Source organism: Gastrolobium bilobum, unplaced genomic scaffold (assembly GCF_033153095.1).
Source record: "Gastrolobium bilobum isolate Gb01-03AN ecotype WA unplaced genomic scaffold, APGP_CSIRO_Gbil_v1 utg3131, whole genome shotgun sequence".
Taxonomy (NCBI): domain Eukaryota; kingdom Viridiplantae; phylum Streptophyta; class Magnoliopsida; order Fabales; family Fabaceae; genus Gastrolobium; species Gastrolobium bilobum.
In genome coordinates, this window is record NW_026896554.1 from 50170 (window position 1) to 69506 (window position 19337).

Genomic DNA, 19337 nt, shown 5'->3' on the forward strand with positions numbered 1-19337 from the left:
CTATTACCTCATCTAAACATTTCTTCGAATTCTGATATGCTAGCTTTCTCTAAAGCTCCAAGATTTCCTCCCATGATTTCTACTCCCTCAAAGATCTGAATCAGAAACACCCCTAAATCTGCATAGAGGCATGTTCTCTCTTAGGTGCTCACCATAAGGAGATTCGCATAGGGCTGTTTCCAAGAAAAGTCCACAATCTAACACTAGGGGCTTCAAAGAGAGATCCTCAAGGGCGGTTTCTCTTAGGCTCTTATCACATAGAGATCTATATAGGGCTGTTTTCAAGGGAAGTCCCTACCAATCATCCTCATTATAATACTGGGCACTTCCAAGAGAGATCCGCAATAGGGTTGTCTTTCTTAAGCTCTCACCACAAGAAGATCCACATAGGACTATTTTCAAGGGTAAGACAAACCACTTGAAGATCCTCATGGGGCTGTTTCCAGGTCAAGTCCTTACTGGCATGATGGCTTCAAGAGGGATCCTCAAGGGTTGTTCCTCTTAGGTAATAACCACAAGGAGTTCCCCTTAGGGCTGGCTCCAAGGAAGACCACACCTCAATCATACTAGTTACATTCATTGGACTGATCCAAGGACTATTCAATCCTTTATCATTTATCAGCCATTACCTCATCTCTCAACCATCAAGATAACCTCAATCCAAATCCTCAACCATTATCTCATTCATTATTTTTACCCCTATCAACCATTTCTCAATTACTCTTAAATAATCAAACATCAATCAATGATCATTAATCAATCATAACATTTATCAATGTATGAATCAATGCATGAGCATACATTTACTATCATCATTACATATCACACCTCATAAATCATTCCTCCTCAACGGAGTATGGTGGAACATTCAAGCGGATTAACTCCAAGGTCCAAAGGTTTACGTTACACTTAAACTTTCCTCAAAGCTTTCCTTTCCTCAATTGAACATAACCACAAGGATTGGTCACTCCACGTAGTCCACTTGCCTCAATCCTAGCAATACAAGGGACACCATCAAATATACAACCAACCAAGGCTAACAATGCAAGAAAATCCTCAATTTCTCCAAATATCAAAGTATACTAAAATGACAATATAAACTCATTTCTACTGTTTATTTATAATTCCTAACAATATTTCCAAAGGAATTTAGCCTCAATCTTACTCAAACTCTTAAAACTTACAAAAAACACTATTCATTTTCTTCAACCTCTAGAAAACTCCATGAAAACTAGGCTGGAGAAATGGAAACTTACCACAATAGGTCACACAACCAAGGAATAGAGATCTTCTAAGCTCCCATGGATGAAAATGCCCCCAAACTCCTCCAATCTACAAAGGGGTCGAAATATTTGAAAGGGAAGATCTCTCTCCACAAAGCCTCCTACTCAAAACCAAGCTTGGATTCACAATGAGGGGAAGATTCATAAGTGGTTTTGGCTTTGAAATGAGTTGATTTGGTTGGGAAATAAGGAAATTAGGGTTTTCTCCCTAAAATAGTTCTCTCTTCCTCTCTCTCACTCAGTTCAGACATACGAAGAAGAAGAAGAAGAAGTGGGAAGGCTCTTTGGTTTTTCAACTTAACATAGGTTAAGTTATTTCAACCCATGGATGAAAATGCCCCCAAACTCCTCCAATCTTCAAAGGGGTCGAAATATTTGAAAGGGAAGATCTCTCTCCACAAAGCTTCCCACTCAAAATCAAGCTTGGATTCTCAATGAGGGGAAGATTCATAAGTGGTTTTGGCTTTGAAATGAGTTGATTTGATTGGAAAATAAGGAAGTTAGGGTTTGCTCCCCAAAATAGTTCTCTCTTCCTCTCTCTCACTCGGTTCAGACGCACGAAGAAGAAGAAGAAGAAGTGGGAAGGCTCTTTGGTTTTTCAACTTAACATATGTTAAGTTATTTCAACTGAGTAAAGGTTTATCTATCTACTCATCTCAATTCACTACCAAACTTTACCGAATGAACTAGAATATTTTTCTAGTAATATTTTTATCTTCATTTTTACATTTTGGATAATTTTGTCTACACATAATTTTATCCCATAATTCTCACTAACTGCTCATTTTACCTCAAAAGTGACCCCAATTTATTTAATTAGGCCTTTTACTTTATTCAACCCACTTATACATGTTTAATTATTTAACTACATTTAACTAATTTAAATAATTAAGTTAGGGGTATTATAACCTACATCAAGGTGCTAAGCAATGAAGTACATGCATCAACGAACACATCTATATTCATTAACACATAGGCAAATCCGTACACAAGGCATGAACTTACCAACTTAAGTAGACTAATCAAGTTCCATGGATTCCATTAAGGCTTGATCAATCAAGGTAGGTCTAGTTGCTTCCAACATAGAAGCACCATGAACACAATCAATACAAACTATTCATGCCACATTACTTGAAGTTCAAGAAATCTCTAAACTTAGGCATAAATCTCGAAATTTATGGATGATGGCCAAATGGCAATTTTAATTCATTTCCACTAATTAAATCACCGTCCAAACATTTTTCCCATAATAGCATAAGCCTCATTCAAACTCTAAACAACCCCACCAATCATACATATTCATGAAAAAAACCTAAAATCAAATTTTCACATAACCCAAAGGAAACTAGAATTTCTTAACATGAACTTACCTAGAATCACCCAAGGAATGGATTTCAAGCCTCCAAATAGATCAAACCACTCACCAAGCCCTCCAATCACAAGTGAGTCACCACTTTCACCATGGTTTTTCTCCCCACTCATTTGATTTCAAGGAATTCTAGATTATAGGTTGTGTTTGTCTTGCAGTTCTAAGAACTTTTCATTCCTACACCTAAGCATTTCATGGAGTATCAAGGACGATAGGTTTTCAAGCTTTCCACCTATGGCTTCTCGGTTTCCTCTCGGCCTCCACAATAGTGATGAAGCAATTTGTGAAATTTTACTAAGTTAGATATTCAACTTTAGTTAAATAACTTTCAACTAGGCAAAAATTTATCTATCTCGTTAACTCTCTTCTAAATTGGTTGTATTGGCTCTGAATATTTTTACAATAATATTTCTCAACTTATTTTTAAGTTTAGGATAATTTTGCCTACATGTATTTTTATCCCAAAACTATCATTATTTGCACTTTTTGCCAAACAATGACTTAATTTAATTTAGTTAAGGAAAAAGTATTTGTCCTTGATATATAATTGTATCATTTTAAGTGAGAGAAAGACACAACCTAATTTTTTTTATTTAAAATTTAAATTTAAAAAAATTACTCACTTTCTCTCCCATGATTTTCATTGCTTGTGTCTTTGGGCCTGTTTGGTGTGATGTATAGGCTTGATAGTATAAGCTTATACTATACGTTATGACATGTTCAGTTGTTTGGTGTGATCATCGTATAGTATAAGCTTATACAGCAGAACCCCTTAATACATCAAAATGATGTATAACTTAATCAAGCCAAAGGAGGTGGGATTAGGCCTGATAAGGGGTTAATGTATTAATATTGCTTACAAGTACAATTCCCAAGAATTAATATATCATTTTATTATTAATATATTAAAATAAATTTTTTTAATATATTAATTTTTAAAATATTGGAGGATATTATCTTATATATTACCATACCAAACGCTGGATAGTATAAAAATTTAATCAGATCTTATACTATCAGGTTTTATACTATCAGACCTTATCATATACTATACACCAAACATGCCCTTTATCTCATTTAAGATTGACATAACTTTATGTACTTTGTAATGACAAACATTAAACCCTTTAATTAAACCTTTTTACTTAACTCAATTATGTATGATTAAATTCTTAATCACATATAATCTCATAATTACACGGGTTAGGATTATTATAAACCCTCTCACGAGTCACGCTCACTCTCAAGAATCTCATAACCTTTCCAAAGAGATACCCCAAATTCCCAATTCTACAACGTAATTCATGCGCGAGAAAACCCACCCAAAATCATCCCATCTCTCTCCTTTAACTAATTGCAATGAGCCCAACATACACTCTCAAAGTTCTATAATATTCCGTTCTTGCTTTCTTTGAATTTTTATCTCTATCTTTCCGGTTGAATCCTATTAAAGAGAGGAAAAGAGGAAGAAAAGCGTAGGAGCCATTTATATAGAAATATTGGTACTACTGGTATAACTTATCACAGATCTAACACACAAGTAGAATTTTGAGTTATTCTCATTACGATTTAGAATGCAGATATCTACATCACATCTTGATAGTTGATATTAATGTTCAACTTTATCTTTTTCTTGTATGGTTTCCGGATGGCTTCGACTCTCTGCGTGAGCTCTATCCTTGAATTTGTTTGTAAATTGACAGTACTAATCTAACTGCGTGGCTAATATTATGAAATTTGAACCTTACGATAAAATTAAAACTTATGGAAATTCAAACATTTTAGTAAAATAAAACTTACATCCTTTTAGTTGTTATTACTGCTTTCTGCATAAGCCCCATTGTCTAAATTTCAGTAACCAAAGGTCGAATATGTCAAATTATCTTGATACAATTTTTTTCTTCTGCTCAACTTCTAATTCACCTCTATACGTCCGATTTATTGCTCTTATACATTTTTCACAACATTAGGTTGTTCTACAAATATCTGGTCTAGATATCAAGTACCCTTATTGAATAAACAGGTTTATGTCCCTAAAATCTCACTGCTCTATTACTGAAGAGTGTTTCAAGGAATGCATTTAAAGCAGATATAAGGCAACAAGGCTAAAATAAATCTATTAAGTACATACTTTTGGTTTTTTTCCCAATATTTTCCCTGAAAAAAGTAATAGGTCTAAAAGAACTGGAGCTGACAGTTTCTTAACTCTCATTTTCTTGATTATTAAGTTACCCTCTGATAGGAAACATGCATAAGCAATCACAGGCTTGACTTGAGATCCCAACATCAATGATTCATCCCTTGCCAACTAAGTTAAAAGCCATCAACCCAAGATACCTGTGCTGTCACACCAATCCTCTTCTCCAGTTTGTACCACAAAAAAAATTATCATGTGAAACACGGTGCAAGTAACTTGAATTAATCACATACATAACCTGTTCTTCATATCATGTAACACACGCTCATAAAATATAGGACAAAAGCTTAGTCAGGATCCATGTGTAGAATACTGATAGCATAGCACCAACAGGTATAGTAACTGCCCATGAAGCCACAATCTCCTTCACAGTTTCTGATCTAACACTGTTAAGTCCCCTTGCAAACCCCACTCCCATTACAGCACCTACTAGAGTATGTGTTCCTGAGATTGGTAGCCCCAGCTTTGAAGCAAACAGAACCACAGAGGCAGCAGCAAACTCAGCTGCAAATCCTCTAGTTGGTGTCAGTTCTGTTATTTTCTTTCCAATTGTAGCTATCACTCTATAACCCCACATCATTAGTCCTGCAACAATTCCAAATCCACCCCAAGCAAGAACATCAGTTGGAATGACAATCTCAGCTCCTCTAGCACCGCCTTGAAGAATAGCGAGTGCACCCGCCAATGGACCTATGGCGTTGGAGACATCATTTCCACCATGAGCAAATGACATGAAACATGCTGAGAGAACCTGCATGTACCCAAAGACTCCATAAACTATTTCCAGTTGGGTACCCTTTGGACCTGCAACATCAGAGAGGAATCCTATATTTTGGTGGGGAGTATCTTCTTTTGGTTCCGGCTGTTGAGTATTTGGCTCGACAAGAAGATGTCCAAGCTCTTTTTTGATGATTCTGTAAACCAGAAAAGCACCAGCAGTTCCACAGGCTAAAGCCTGGGCCAGGGCTAAAGGAAAGCTCTTGCTAAGTGGAAAAGCAGCAAAAGAAATCCCAGTTACACCCACAAATACAGCAATTGGTGCTGCAGTAGCTGCTGCTTGTCCCGGGTTAGGTGCACTGTACACAAACTGGATGGGGAAAAGGTTAGTGTTTGTATCAGCAGGAATTTAACATATCCTGTTTAAGTGTTAACAATTTTAAACCATGAAAATAGCAGTTTCCATAAAGTCTTCAAACCAAAAATGTTTGAAAATAGGATTTTCCATAAAGTCTCTAATGATAACTAAAGTTTTTTATTTTTTTTTGAGATTTCTCCACCAATTTATCAATTATCGACTAATCCAATCGAGCCGGGCAGTACCACAAGGGTGACAAAGCTCTCTCTACCAAGATTTTAATACAACTACATACTTAGGACTCGAACTCAAGACCACTGGTTAAGCTGAAACAACCCTTTGTCAGTTGATCTACGTGCTTGCCGGTTCCAAATCCAAACTATTATAATATGTCAAGTTATTCTATACCCCTTATGATTCATTGCAAAATTTGAGTAGGAAAATAATTTGATTTTAAATTTGATGTGTAAAATAGTTTGACATTGTCATCCAATGATGTATTGCCACATCATTTAATGAGTTCGACAACTCTTGTGCTAGTAAACTCATTAAATGATTTGAGTACATATCATTAGATGACAGTGCAAAACTTTTTTTTACTGACAGTGCATATAAATTAAATTCAAATAATTTTGGATTAAAAAGCCTTTCTTTGTGCATTTTATTGACTTTTCCTTGACTACCTATGAAACCAAATCAGCAAAAGTTAAAACCCTGAACATTTTCTGTATTACAGTAAGCATGTTGGATTAAAGAGCTTACCCTTCGGATGCATTTGTAGACTAGAAATGACACAGCTGCTCCCATTAGTGGTGAGATAATCCATGATGAAATCACCCTAGCCAGTGAACCCCAGAAAACAGCTCCAGCACCTCCATAAACTAGACCAAACCCCACCATTGCCCCCACTATACAATGGGTAGTAGATACTGGCCAACCATAATATGATGCAAACTGCATAACACAAAGATATTAGATAGCTAATGAATTTCATTGGATTGTTTGAAGATATAACTAAAGCATATTTCTTAAAAAAAAAAATCATTTGAACAAAACTTCAAGCAAATGATTATTAGTTCCTTGGTGACACAAAAAGGTCAATTACCAGGTCCAGATAGTACTATACATGTTGCTTCAAGGAAGCAATGAGCATCTGACACCAGTAGGTTCAAAGTCTGATCAGTAAAGAAACAAGACATGTCTTTGCTGATACAAATCTGAGGTCAATGTTCCATTTTCCTCAATCATTCAAAATGACACAATTTTTGGACACAAATCACAAAGAAATTCAGTTTCAGAAGTATATATTTATCAATTTTTATTATGCTTCTTTCATGTCCCTTTACTTTTCAATTACAACAACACAACCAAGATACGTTGAAGGGGAAAGAATATAATCTCAGCAGCTCCTGACATACATGAAAAAAAATTGCATTTCTACGTGTACCCTCATATATAGCATAACAGGATACTTTAAAACTGTACATTAAGGAACACACCTATTTCTTAAAGATAACATGTTTCCAATGGCAAAAAAGGTAAAAAAGAAAAGAAAAAAAAGTGATAAATTGGCTTTGAAATTTTAGCCAGAAATTCAAAGTTCCTAACTTCTAGATTCCTTTTAAATACCAGTTCTCTTAATATCCTCATAGGATCATTCCAATTTCACAAAGCCAGATTGAGTATTTTATTTTAAGTGATAAATTGAAATTGGCTTTTTTATTCTAATTCCTGATGGAGATTTTTATTTTAATGACCTCACTTGAAAACTTTAGCAGATGAACTCAGAAACAGTGACATATAAACCAAAATAGTTAGTTACCTGTAACCAAGTACCAGCAGCAGCAAGTGAAGATAGCAACCCAGCAAAGAGCAGAGAATCCTTCCCCTGAAACACATTAGCTACAAGGATTCCCTTCTGCATTGTGCTAGTCACGTTAGTTCCCATCAACAATGCTCCTGAAAATTCCAACACTGCTGCTGTTAACACTGCTTGCCTAAGTGTCAAGGCACCAGATCCCACTGAAGTTCCCATAGCATTTGCAACATCATTGGCTCCAATGTTCCAAGCCATGTAGAACCCAAATAACAGTGTTGCATAAGATAACAACTTGGTCTTCAAGGCCAAACCCTGTCCCAAAGATGTCATGAAGAAAGGAAAAGTGAGAGCAGCCATTGCAATGCATATAGATATAGCAGAAGCAGTGGTTGAAGATATGTTGAAGGCTTGTTCAATTCCAGGTAAGTCATCATCAGTCTCTTTACTCTTTGTTTGTGTTGCATGCTGATGATGATGCCCATTTAGCTGAATTTCCTCTTTCTGCTCCTCTTCCCCTTCAGCTTCTGCAAAAGATGATAAAGTGGCAAAAGGGTGTGAAAGTTTGCAGTTTTTAAGCCTGAGAATGGAAAAAGAAGCCTTTTTTATTGGTTGTGATAGAGTAATAGGCTTGACATGATGAAAACACTCTCTAAGAAAGAAAGGAGAAGTGTTTTTGGAGAGGCAGATATAAGAATTTCTAAGGGAAGTTGAAGAGAAGCGACAAGAGGGATTCATGTCTTATAGAGAAAAATGGTGAAAAAAAAATGAGGGAGAAAAGGGTGTGTGTGTTTTTATTTTTGGAATCTGTATGGGATTATTCATGAAGATTCTTGGCCATGGAGAAAGTTAAAAAGTAGTAGGTGGTGGTGGTAGAGAAAAAGAGAAGGGAATGTGGAAGACAGCATTTTGATGGGTAGATTTTTGTTAGGGGGAAGCTGTGAGGTAAGAGTGGATTTGGATGCTTGCTTTGGTTGATGGAAATGAGTGGTGGTGATTATAGTTCTTGAGGTGTTGTTGCTCCTCACCAACCATATATTCGTAGCTAGAAAATAATTCAGAAATGTTGTGGTTGAAGTTGGGAAAGAAAGAAAGAAATTCGTTCAGATATACCATTATCCAAAGCTAAAGAGAATATGACATGTCGTGTTTATTGGACTTACACGTGGAAGATTGGCTTGCCTTGTTGCTCTCGTGTTTCTTTCTTTTGTTGTCTGTCTGTGGTGTCGTCACCCTCCTTAAAGATTTAAATTTTGCTTTTATTTTAAGGGATATATTTATCATAAAATAATTATTGTATGCAACAGAAATAAAATAGTTTGAATCATTATTTTATTTTTAAATAATAGACTCCACTATCTTATCTTTATTGCATAAGATAATTATCTTATGCTAGAAGTGGCAATAGGGGTTGAGCCTGGGGCGGGTAGGGTTGAGGTTTTAAACCCACCAACCCACTTCAACTTGTCTCGTCTAAAAGTGGGTCAAAACAGATTCAATCTGTCGCGAGACGAGTTGACCCACCGAGTTATTATTATTATTATTTTACAATTAAGTAGTATTTCATTTGTCACTAAATTTTGTGATATCCAACTCTTTTTTATCTTAGTACTCCTTAGAAAAAATAAAGAATAAAAATTTTATTTATGACAAATGTTATCTATATATAGAGACAAATGAGTTCCTAAAGAATGCTTAACTGAATATTAGTATCATTTAAGATTGAGACTGAAAAAATTAAGAGAAGTGTCAAATAAAATAAAATAATTTTGGAAAAATTCATAAAATATAATTTTATTTTGAATTTTAACTAATTTTTTTAATTAGTGGGTTGACCCATCAACCCATCATAAAACAGGGTGGATTTATTTTTTTAACCCATATTTAATGGTGGATCAACCCACCCCGCCCTATTTTTGACAGGTTGATGGCGGGGCGGGGCGGGCCAACCCATATCTTATGCAATATAAAATAATTATTTCTCTTATTTTAATTGTTAAAGAAATGTTTAGGATAGCTGGATAGGTATCTAGTTGAGAATTCATCATACTTTGCAAGAACATTTTCGAGTTTTGTTAAAATTTAAAATGTATAAATTAAAAGAATTTTTTTAGAAATTATTAAAAAGATATATATTAAACAAGGGGTTCTATAAATTCAAGAGAGGGAATCTACATGCTTCTTTACCTTCAAGAAATCAATGAACAAGTTTAATAACCCTCAAAAAAGATAAAACCAATAAAAAAATAGAGGTATAATTGTTGTAGAAAAGTGTGACCAAACAAGTACCACAAAAGTTATTAGTAGGAAGAATTTGCGTTCAAAGAATCCTTTTAAAAGTGGACTTTATTAATCTCATGTCACAAGAGTGTAATTCTCTCCTATCATGAATGCAATTATGGGTAAGACCCACTCACTTATAAAATTTTTTGAGCTAAACGAAAATCAATGAGTGTGTAAGAAAGAGAGCTACTCTCTAACAACATAAGAGTAGTTTTTCCTTTAAAAATAATAATAAATAATTTATGTATAAATACAATCAGATTAAACTCACAATATTAATGTAAGTAAGAATAATGCAAAATTGGTCTAAGCTCAACTAAAACTTCTTAAGGAGATTTGTCCTCTCTATCGATGCCCAAGTATATCGGATAATCGACTCCCAAGATAGAATAGATTTCATCTCTTGAATGACAACACTTCCAATCAAGAGCTCTGTCGAATACAACCAAATGCTTATAGAATTGCACTGACTTATGTATGCAAAAATAAAATGATAGCATGCAGAGTGGGAATAAAAAAATATAGTGTGTTTTCAAAAGTCCTTAGTTTTATTCATAAAATGGAAATTTGCCTTTGCCATGATTCACACATCTAATGGAGCGATGTCAGCAAAGCATTGTGCCAATATGACACATAAGGCAAAATGCACGCAATGTTTTAGTTAGAAAATTTGAACGTTGGAGGAAAAATATATCGAGGGCATTTTTAAAATACTTGGGTAATTTGGATAATAAAAAAATTATGAAAATATATTTTCAAGTAGGGCTAGAGTGGTGGCGCGCGCACATATGGTTGACTAAGGGTCACCTAAGTCTTCCCCCTTCATAGAAATAGGATGTCCTAAGGGTGAGGTTGAGCCTTATATGCTTTGTTTCACCTCTCTCTTTGTCCAATGTGTGACTTTTTTCCTCCACACCCTTTTACATTCCTTTTTCTTCTTCTTTTCCAACCTACTTATTCATAACAATATGAATTCTACACAAGCATTCTTACAATTTGCAACAGGAATAAGAAGTTCAACGGTAACATTGACTATAGCACGATAGATAAAGTCTGAAATACGAAATAATCGTTTTTCAAAATCAACAAAATAACAATGAAAATAGAAATTGAGATACACATTATAGGATTTAAAGTTAAACATAATCATTCCAATACAGTCAGTACAAATTGACTACAAAATGTAAAGGTGTCTAGTGGTGTGTGAGCCTACAATTAAAGATTGAAATACATATATTTCAAAATAAGGAGGGATTACAGCTAGATTAACTTCTATATTAGCATAATACAACAAAAAGATGTTAGAAGTCTAATCCATCCAAAATGTCAATCTTATACTACTAGCAGGGGTGGGCAAAAAATTCAAAAGAACTGAATTGAATTGAAAATTACACCAAAAGACCTGCTGTTTTAACCAATTCTTAAATCCAAACTAGTTATTTTTTAACTTTCAAAAGGTTTGGTTTTCATCCGGTACAAAACTAATTTAAAAGGGTTGAGAATCGAATTGACCCCTTTATAAAATAAATTACACTCAATCATTCACTCACATTACATCTCAAACCTTAACTCCTCCTCCATTTAGACTCTTCTAATTACATACTCATAAACTCCAATGCCTATTCTATTCAAACTCCTTGAATCCTAACTTAGATTACTTATAGTAAATCACGTTGCCAATTTGTTAACATGGTTCAGGATTCATTGTTAGATTCATGCTTGTGGTTAGTGATATCACTAGAAATTGTTCAATATTCGCTATTTATTCTTACTTCTTTGCGATTTGTTCTTCCTTGTTAACGATACTACCAAATAATTCTACGTTGAGAACTTACCAACGCTTCAAGTATTCTAGAATTCCATTGTTGAATATACATGTGCATTTTATTTATTTATTTTGGATCGAAATTTGTATTCTAAATTTGCAAGTTTGATTTCGTAAAGGGTTTGTTCTGGACTTCTATAGTTGCATGTAGTTTTATGGTTTTTGATGTGGTGTTTTTTTCCTTCAAGTTTTAAACTTGTTTTTCCTTCTTTTTCTTCTTTAGGTTGAAGTCTTATTTCTTGAATTTGGAGCTTCATTCTGCAATATGTTTGTTTCAAATTTCTCTAGTTGTATTTGTTCAATTTAAATTTGGTTCTGAATTAGAATGTTGTTTTACTATTTTTCCCTTTACTTTGATGTTCATAATAAAGTGTGCATTTTTGGGGTGTTCGAAGCTGATATAGAGACCATGCCTATGAGATACAACAATGAAGGTAAAATATATTTTTTTTTGTCTTTTTTGTGTGTATTCATGTCTCCATTTGAGCATCGTTTGTGTTATTGGATTTGGGTTAATGTTAGATTGAATCGACAAATTACATACTCTTTCAAATCTCAAATTGATGTATAAACTGGGAGTTGTATTTCTAAAATGTGAGAGCTTGCTCTGTCATTATTGTGATGTAGGTACAATTATTAAACTCAAAGCTTTTAGATATTGATGGCAAAATGTATTTCGGTCTCTCTTCTTCTTTTAGGTTGTGGATCGATAAATTTTAGACAATTTACACTTAAGGTTCTCAGATTGAAAAGTACTTTGTTTTAATTTTCTTATCAATAATTAGTGTAGATAGAATATATTTTTTGATGATAACAAAAGAGACAATAAAAAAGAGAAGAACTTTGATTAAAAGCAAAAAATAATCAACCATATATGAAGACTGAAGATATATAATGGAGCCACACAAGAATAATATTGACATATCAAAATGTTATGAACATGGATGAGCCTTGAAGAAAGTTAACAATGGATCAAGAGAAACAAGGAAGAATTTGAATGGCAAAACTAATATTAGAGACAACAAAACATGGACAATCTTCAAGAGAAGTTTAATGTCATAAGCCATGGTAAAATAGTGTATATATCAAGTCCAACAAAATATCATAACATTGACAAATTCAACAAGTTGAGTATCAAGTTCAAAAGATGATTCAAGATCCAAATATCAATGCATAAAGCTAAGTGACTGTATGATTTTGGTAGTTTATGTATCATAGGTTGTTTAAACATATTGATAATCATTTTATATATGAAAATTTGGTAGAAATGATAAATTAGAAACATGAAGAAGATATTTTGAAAAGTTTTGCAATACTCAATTCTAGTGCTATAGCTTGATCTTCTGGTGTGAATTTGAATCCTTGTTAATCTGATCTTCCTAGCTGTTTAGGACGATGATAGGGCGTTATCTTCATTTAATATGAGTAATTATCTTCAAAACAACCTTATCCCATGCTTATCTTGAGAAAAATTTTTGATGCACTTGATTTGAATTCAAAATCTGCACTTATCAGCTTATCCATTCTGTTACAACAAGAGGGATTAATTCCAATATTCAAAAGTTTACCTTTTATAGATTTAATTCCAAAGCCTTTCTCCTCTAATGCCAAGAGCCAACAATTTAAGTTACACTCCCATAACCTCAACCAATGTGTGAGCTTATTCAATACCACATATAACACAAATTTATAACCAAAATACTAATAATTCTCTAAGATCTAATTTAGGGAACTTATCCTAAATTCTTATAATTTCAAGGTTCAAACCCTAACCCAATAATGGGTCAAAGGAAGGTTTTTCCAATCAACTAAACACAAGAGTCAATATTCCTACACTATATATATCAGAATCAACTTTCAATTTCAAGATTTAAACCACCCCTACCATTTTCCCCGATATTTTGAAACCCTAACAACATAAAACCCATCAAGTGACTAAAGGAAGTCATGATTTCTTACTTTCAACCCCTCGAGTATGAAAGGATAAAGCTCTAAGCTTCATTGAAGGACTAATTCCTCTCTTTCTTGCTCATCAAAGTGGTACACCAAAAAAAATGGAAGGGAAGATGGTTGTTCCATGGTAGTGGGTGAGGGGAAAAGATATAAGTGGAAGTAGTGGCTTCTTATTTCAACTCTTGGTGGTTCAAAGGAAAGAAGAAGAAGAAGATGAAGCTTTATGGTCTGCCTCACTCTTTCTCACATGGTCACTAGTTTTGAAGGATGATGAAGAAGAACATATGTGTCTTGGGGGAATGAACCCTGGAATGCAGAGGAAGTGGGGAAAGGAGGAGAGAGAAAAATGACTTTTGGTTTAAATATCTCCCATAAGTAATAGACTCTTTTACCCTTAATTTACTTCTCTTTTACAACTCAACCATTCCTTCAAACCAATTCACTTGTAACCTTAGGTTCATTGAGGTTTAGATAAAGTGTAATACACTTAATTTTGTTTAGGGTCCCACCACTTTGCATAATTGTACTTTTTTTGATAATTTTAATATTTGTACTTTTACCCCGAAAAGTGACTTAACTCAACATTTACTTTTTCATCTTATTAACCCTCTTATTTCACATTAACCCCTAATTAATATAAATTAATTATTCACGTTATTATAGATATCATAATTAAATAAATTAAAAATATCAAAGAGGAATATCCTATCGAGACCGATTAGGGAAAGTAGAGAAAAAGCAAAATAATAAAAATAACACTACTATGGGTTTTATTTTAAAATAAATAAAAAGCACAAGTTATTCTCACTTTAAATTCTCTTTTTGGAATGTTCCTTCCTTTTACCACTTTTCTTATTTATAGAGTTTCTTCGCTCTTAATTTCTCTTATTTCTCTTTTACTCCCTCGATAGAGTTTCCTAGCCTCAACCTTTTACAAATAACACTATGATCAACAATATGTGTTGGTTTTATTTCATATTTGAAATTCTCTATAACTAAATTAACTCATTATCTATGACTTCTGAAGAATAACAAATATATTTTCTGAATTGAGACTTGTGGAATATTTCATGAAGGATTGACAAATGAGGGAAAATGGCAATTCGATAGGCAACAAGTCAAACTTTTTCTTTTCAAAATTTGAATGGGTTAATGAACCTAGGGTTTAAATTTTTTGCTTTTATGGCTCTGCAATCCCAATTGTACAACTTACTTTCAGGAAAACATGTTCTTTTTCCTTTTAATTCTAGAGACTCTTATCCGAATAGCTATTTTGCCTATTTTAAAATTTTCACATCTTATTGTTAGGAATGTGGCTTCCATACTCAAGACGGAGGGTGAATTGAATATTTTTTTTTTTTGCAAATGCCCCCTTCTTATTTCTAAATTAGCATTTATACAAAATAAGACATAATAAAAATTAGTCAATACATTCAAGCAAACCATAATATACAATCTAATATAATGATATAATTTAAACTAGAACATATTAGATATTAGGGAAGCAATTGAAGTGTTAGAAATAAAAGGTAGGGTTGAGAAAAATGCAAACTCAATTTATCCTGATTCGATCACTATCACTTGTAACCTATGTCTAGACTACAAGCCAATCAACAATTCTTCACTATTAGTCAAGCTTAACGGGTGCTTGATAAATTGCTACAACCTTCAAGTTTTCATGTGCTTGACAACCTTACTACCTCTAAGTTTACAGGTACTTGATAACCTTACAATTATCTCCAAATTTCCTTAGGTATTTGGACACTTTTCAAACTCAGTAGGTCTTACAACCTTTTCAACTCAAATATATAAGAAAGAAGTGTTTGGAAATAAATAAATACTCTCAAAATATGGATATACAACTTGAAGGATCATAGGTGTATGAATTTTCACAATATGAGCTCAAATATGCACATGCGGACCCACTAGGGGGCTAGGGTGGGCTCCCGCCCCCCTAAAATTAAAAAAATTTATAATATGTGTAAAATGTGACGCTGAAACTACCTACCGTGTTATACACGTTTTTGCCTTCAGTAATCAGTTCCCCATGCTTCTGAGTTCTGCCTACAGCCTACACTCTTGCAGACTCTTAGAACGGCAACCAACCAGCGCAGGCAACTAGTTCATCCTTAAGAACATCCTTCTTTCCTTGTTTCGTTGTCCATCACCAACGGCAACCAGGCAAGTAATGAAAATGTTTTTTTTTTTGTAATATAAAATGGGTTTCTCTTAATTCCCCTCTCCATCATCATTTTCCTGACTTCACAAGTTTTCCCATCTCTTGCAGGCAGCATATATATTATATAACAAGACAAAAATAGCCCTATTTTTAGGCTCTAACTCAAGAATTTGTTTAGCTACCATTTGTGCGAGCTCCACAGGTATAATAGTATATTTGTAGATTCTTAGAATGAGAAGTTCCTTTAATTATTTAAATAATTCGATTTTCATGTGTCCCTCCAAGAGATGTATAAGGCATATCAAATGAGAGACTTTGACGTGTACGATCTCTAAGTTTTACTTTTAATTGTTGTTACCTGTACAAATACATGTGAAAAAGATTGTTACATGAAGATAATATATGCTTCATACTTTCCTAATTGTTGTATAAATTGTCAGCTTCTTTTCTAAGAGCACACATTTTATAATTATTTTTTGCAAGCTTATTTTCATCTTTGATGACATAATGCATATCCTTCCCTGTTAGAATGATCTGTTTCAATACAAAATTGCAAACCATAAATAATTCATAATTGTATATTTTCTATTTTCTTTGTAGTGATTATTATGGAGAAAAGTGCTACTATTGATACTTATTTTAAGAGAAAGAATAGTGAGTCTTTGTCCTCACCTACTCCTAATGTTGAATTATCAAATATTGAGACTCCTTCTCCAAAGTCTCCTAGAATTGAAAATAAAGAAGTGGTTAAAGAAGATGATCTTGCTTCATTGGAAAGAGATCCTGCACTACGCCCTCCAATATGGAAATTTCCTATAAATCAACAAGATGAAATTTGTCGTGCGTATCTTAAACTTGGTCCATTTCAGTGCAAGCTTCAAAATAATCGACGTCACTTTTGCTCTTCCTGGTTTGATTTGTTTCCATCTTGGTTAGAGTATTCTCTAACTAAAGATGCTGCATTTTGTTTGCCTTGTTATTTATTTAGTAAACCAGATGGCAATGGTCGTTTTGGACTTAGTACATTTGTTGTTGAGGGATTCAGAAATTGGAAAAAGGTTAATGATGGAGAAAATTGTGATTTTCTGCGCCATGTCGGAAAAAATGTTATCTCAATGCATAAAAATGTTGTGAGATCATGTAGTGATCTTATGAACTAATCTCAACATATTGAGATATTGGTTGAAAGACTTACTTCTCAGCAGATTGCAGCTAATCGTTTGAGACTACAAGTTTCTGTGGACGTGACAAGATGGCTTGCTTTGCAAGGATGTGCTTTTAGAGGTCATGATGAAAACTTAGATTCACTTAATCAGGGTGATTTTTTTGGAGATGATAAAGTTTTTAGCTTCCTATAATCAAGAAGTTGCATCGGTTGTTTTAAAAAAGCTCCTCAAAATGCTTCATATTGTTCCCCTCGAATTCAAAAGGAAATTCTTCATGTTTTCTCTCAAAAGGTAAAGGACACAATACGAGAAGAAATCTCCAATGCCAAGTTTTGTCTTATTGTTGATGAAGCTAGTGATGTATCTAAAAAAGAGCATATGGCTATTGTTTTGAGATTCGTAGATAAAGATGGTTTTATACGGAAAAGATTTTTCGGTCTTGTACATGTGGAAGATACAAGTGCTAAGACTTTGAAACAAGAACTATGCAACTCTCTTCGTCACCATAATCTTGTACATGTGTCCATATGCTTATTATGTCCATTGTTTAGCTCATTGCCTTCAACTTGCCTTGGTTGCTGCATCTCATGAGGTAAAACATGTTCATCAATTTTTTGAAAAATTGAACTTCATAATTAATATTGTTACTTCTTCTTGTAAGCGTAATGATGAGTTAAGGGTTGCCCAAACAAAGAAAATTGCAAGAATGATTGCTATTGATGAACTCGAATCAGGAGTTGGTCTTAATCAGGTTGGTACTTTGCATCGAGCTGGAGCTACTCGTTGGAGTTCTCATTACAATTCGATATGCAGTTTGTTTCAAATGTTTAAAGCCACATGTGGAGTTCTTGAAAATATTTCTAATGAAGGAAAGACAACATCACATCGTGGAGATGCAGATAATGCATACTTATCATTGACCTCTTTTGATTTTGTCATCATATTGCACCTTATGAAGGAACTTATGGGTATTACTGAAGTCCTTTGTCAAGCTTTGCAACTAAAGTCTCAAGATATTTCAAATTCTTTACATCTGGTTTCAACTACAAAAGAGTTACTTCAGAAATTAAGAGAGTCAGGTTGGGATGCTTTCTTAGTTCATGTTCAAGAATTTTGCAGAAAACATGACATTGACATTCCAGATATGAGTGCAAAATATATTGGAAGGAGAGGTCGTGCTCGAAATGAACAAAGTGATTTTTCTACTGAGAAATTTTACAGGGTAAATATCTTTTGTGCTACAATTGATTATCAATTACAAGAACTAAATAACAGGTTCAATGATAATATTGTTGAATTACTTACTTTGAGCATGGCTTTAGATCCAAGAAACAGGTACAAGTCATTTAATAGTGATGATATTTGCAAACTTGATGATAAATTTTATTCTAGAGATTTCACAGAACGGGAAAAATTACATTTGAAGATGGAGTTACAACATTTTGAGCTTGACATTCCTAAACATCCAGATTTGATTAATTTATCAACTACTTCTGAATTATGTTAAGGGCTAGCAAGACCTGGAAAGTCCATCATTTACCCTCTTATTGATAGAGTGATTAGACTTGTACTCACTCTTCCAGTATCTACAGCAACCACTGAAAGATCTTTCTCAACTATGAAGATAATCAAGACCAGGTTTCGAAATAGAATGGAAGACCAATTTCTTGATGATTCTTTGATTACATACATTGAAAAAGAAATTGTTTTGAGTTTTAGCACAGATTCAATTATAGATGAGTTTAACAATATGAAAACACGTAGAGCAAGAGTCAAGTGAAGTGATATTAATTTTTGTAATAGATTTCTTTCAATTTTTTGTATATGAAATTTGTATTGTATTTCAAGTATGTTTATTTATGATATAATATTTTTTTATTTTCGCCCCCTCTTATTAAAATTCCTGCGTCCGCCACTGCAAATATGTGTAATTTTTGAAAGATATGAAAGAATATGTAAATGATAGTGTAAAAGCTCTCAAATTATCCTTAAGATGAATAACAATGATGATCAAACTTGTTTAGAGCCAAAAGGAATGTATTTATATTGATTTTGCGCAAAACTAGCCGTTTATGACTGCTTATAGTCGTTGTAGTCTTACTGGCTAGTAATGATTCAAAACCTTGCTTCTTAGAACAAGAAATTCAAATCCTTTGGTGAGGGATTCAAATCCTCCCCTGACAGCAAGTGA

The 19337-nt window shown here is 33.6% G+C and overlaps 2 protein-coding genes across 2 annotated transcripts; one reads left to right on the forward strand and one right to left on the reverse strand.

The window, feature by feature from the left end:
* Positions 1–4573: 4573 nt before the first annotated feature.
* Positions 4574–8746, reverse strand: LOC133300515 (inorganic phosphate transporter 2-1, chloroplastic). Its single transcript, XM_061500077.1, has 3 exons — positions 7747–8746; positions 6687–6878; positions 4574–5936 (listed from the first exon to the last, which is right to left on the reverse strand). Exons 1-3 carry the CDS (start codon positions 8476–8478, stop codon positions 5115–5117), a joined length of 1746 nt encoding a protein of 581 aa, XP_061356061.1. The 5' UTR covers positions 8479–8746; the 3' UTR covers positions 4574–5114.
* Positions 8747–16588: 7842 nt separating this feature from the next.
* On the forward strand, positions 16589–18653 carry LOC133300508 (uncharacterized). Its single transcript, XM_061500070.1, has 4 exons — positions 16589–17038; positions 17186–17320; positions 17438–17659; positions 17808–18653. Exons 1-4 carry the CDS (start codon positions 16589–16591, stop codon positions 18651–18653), a joined length of 1653 nt encoding a protein of 550 aa, XP_061356054.1.
* The last annotated feature ends 684 nt before the right edge of the window (positions 18654–19337 follow it).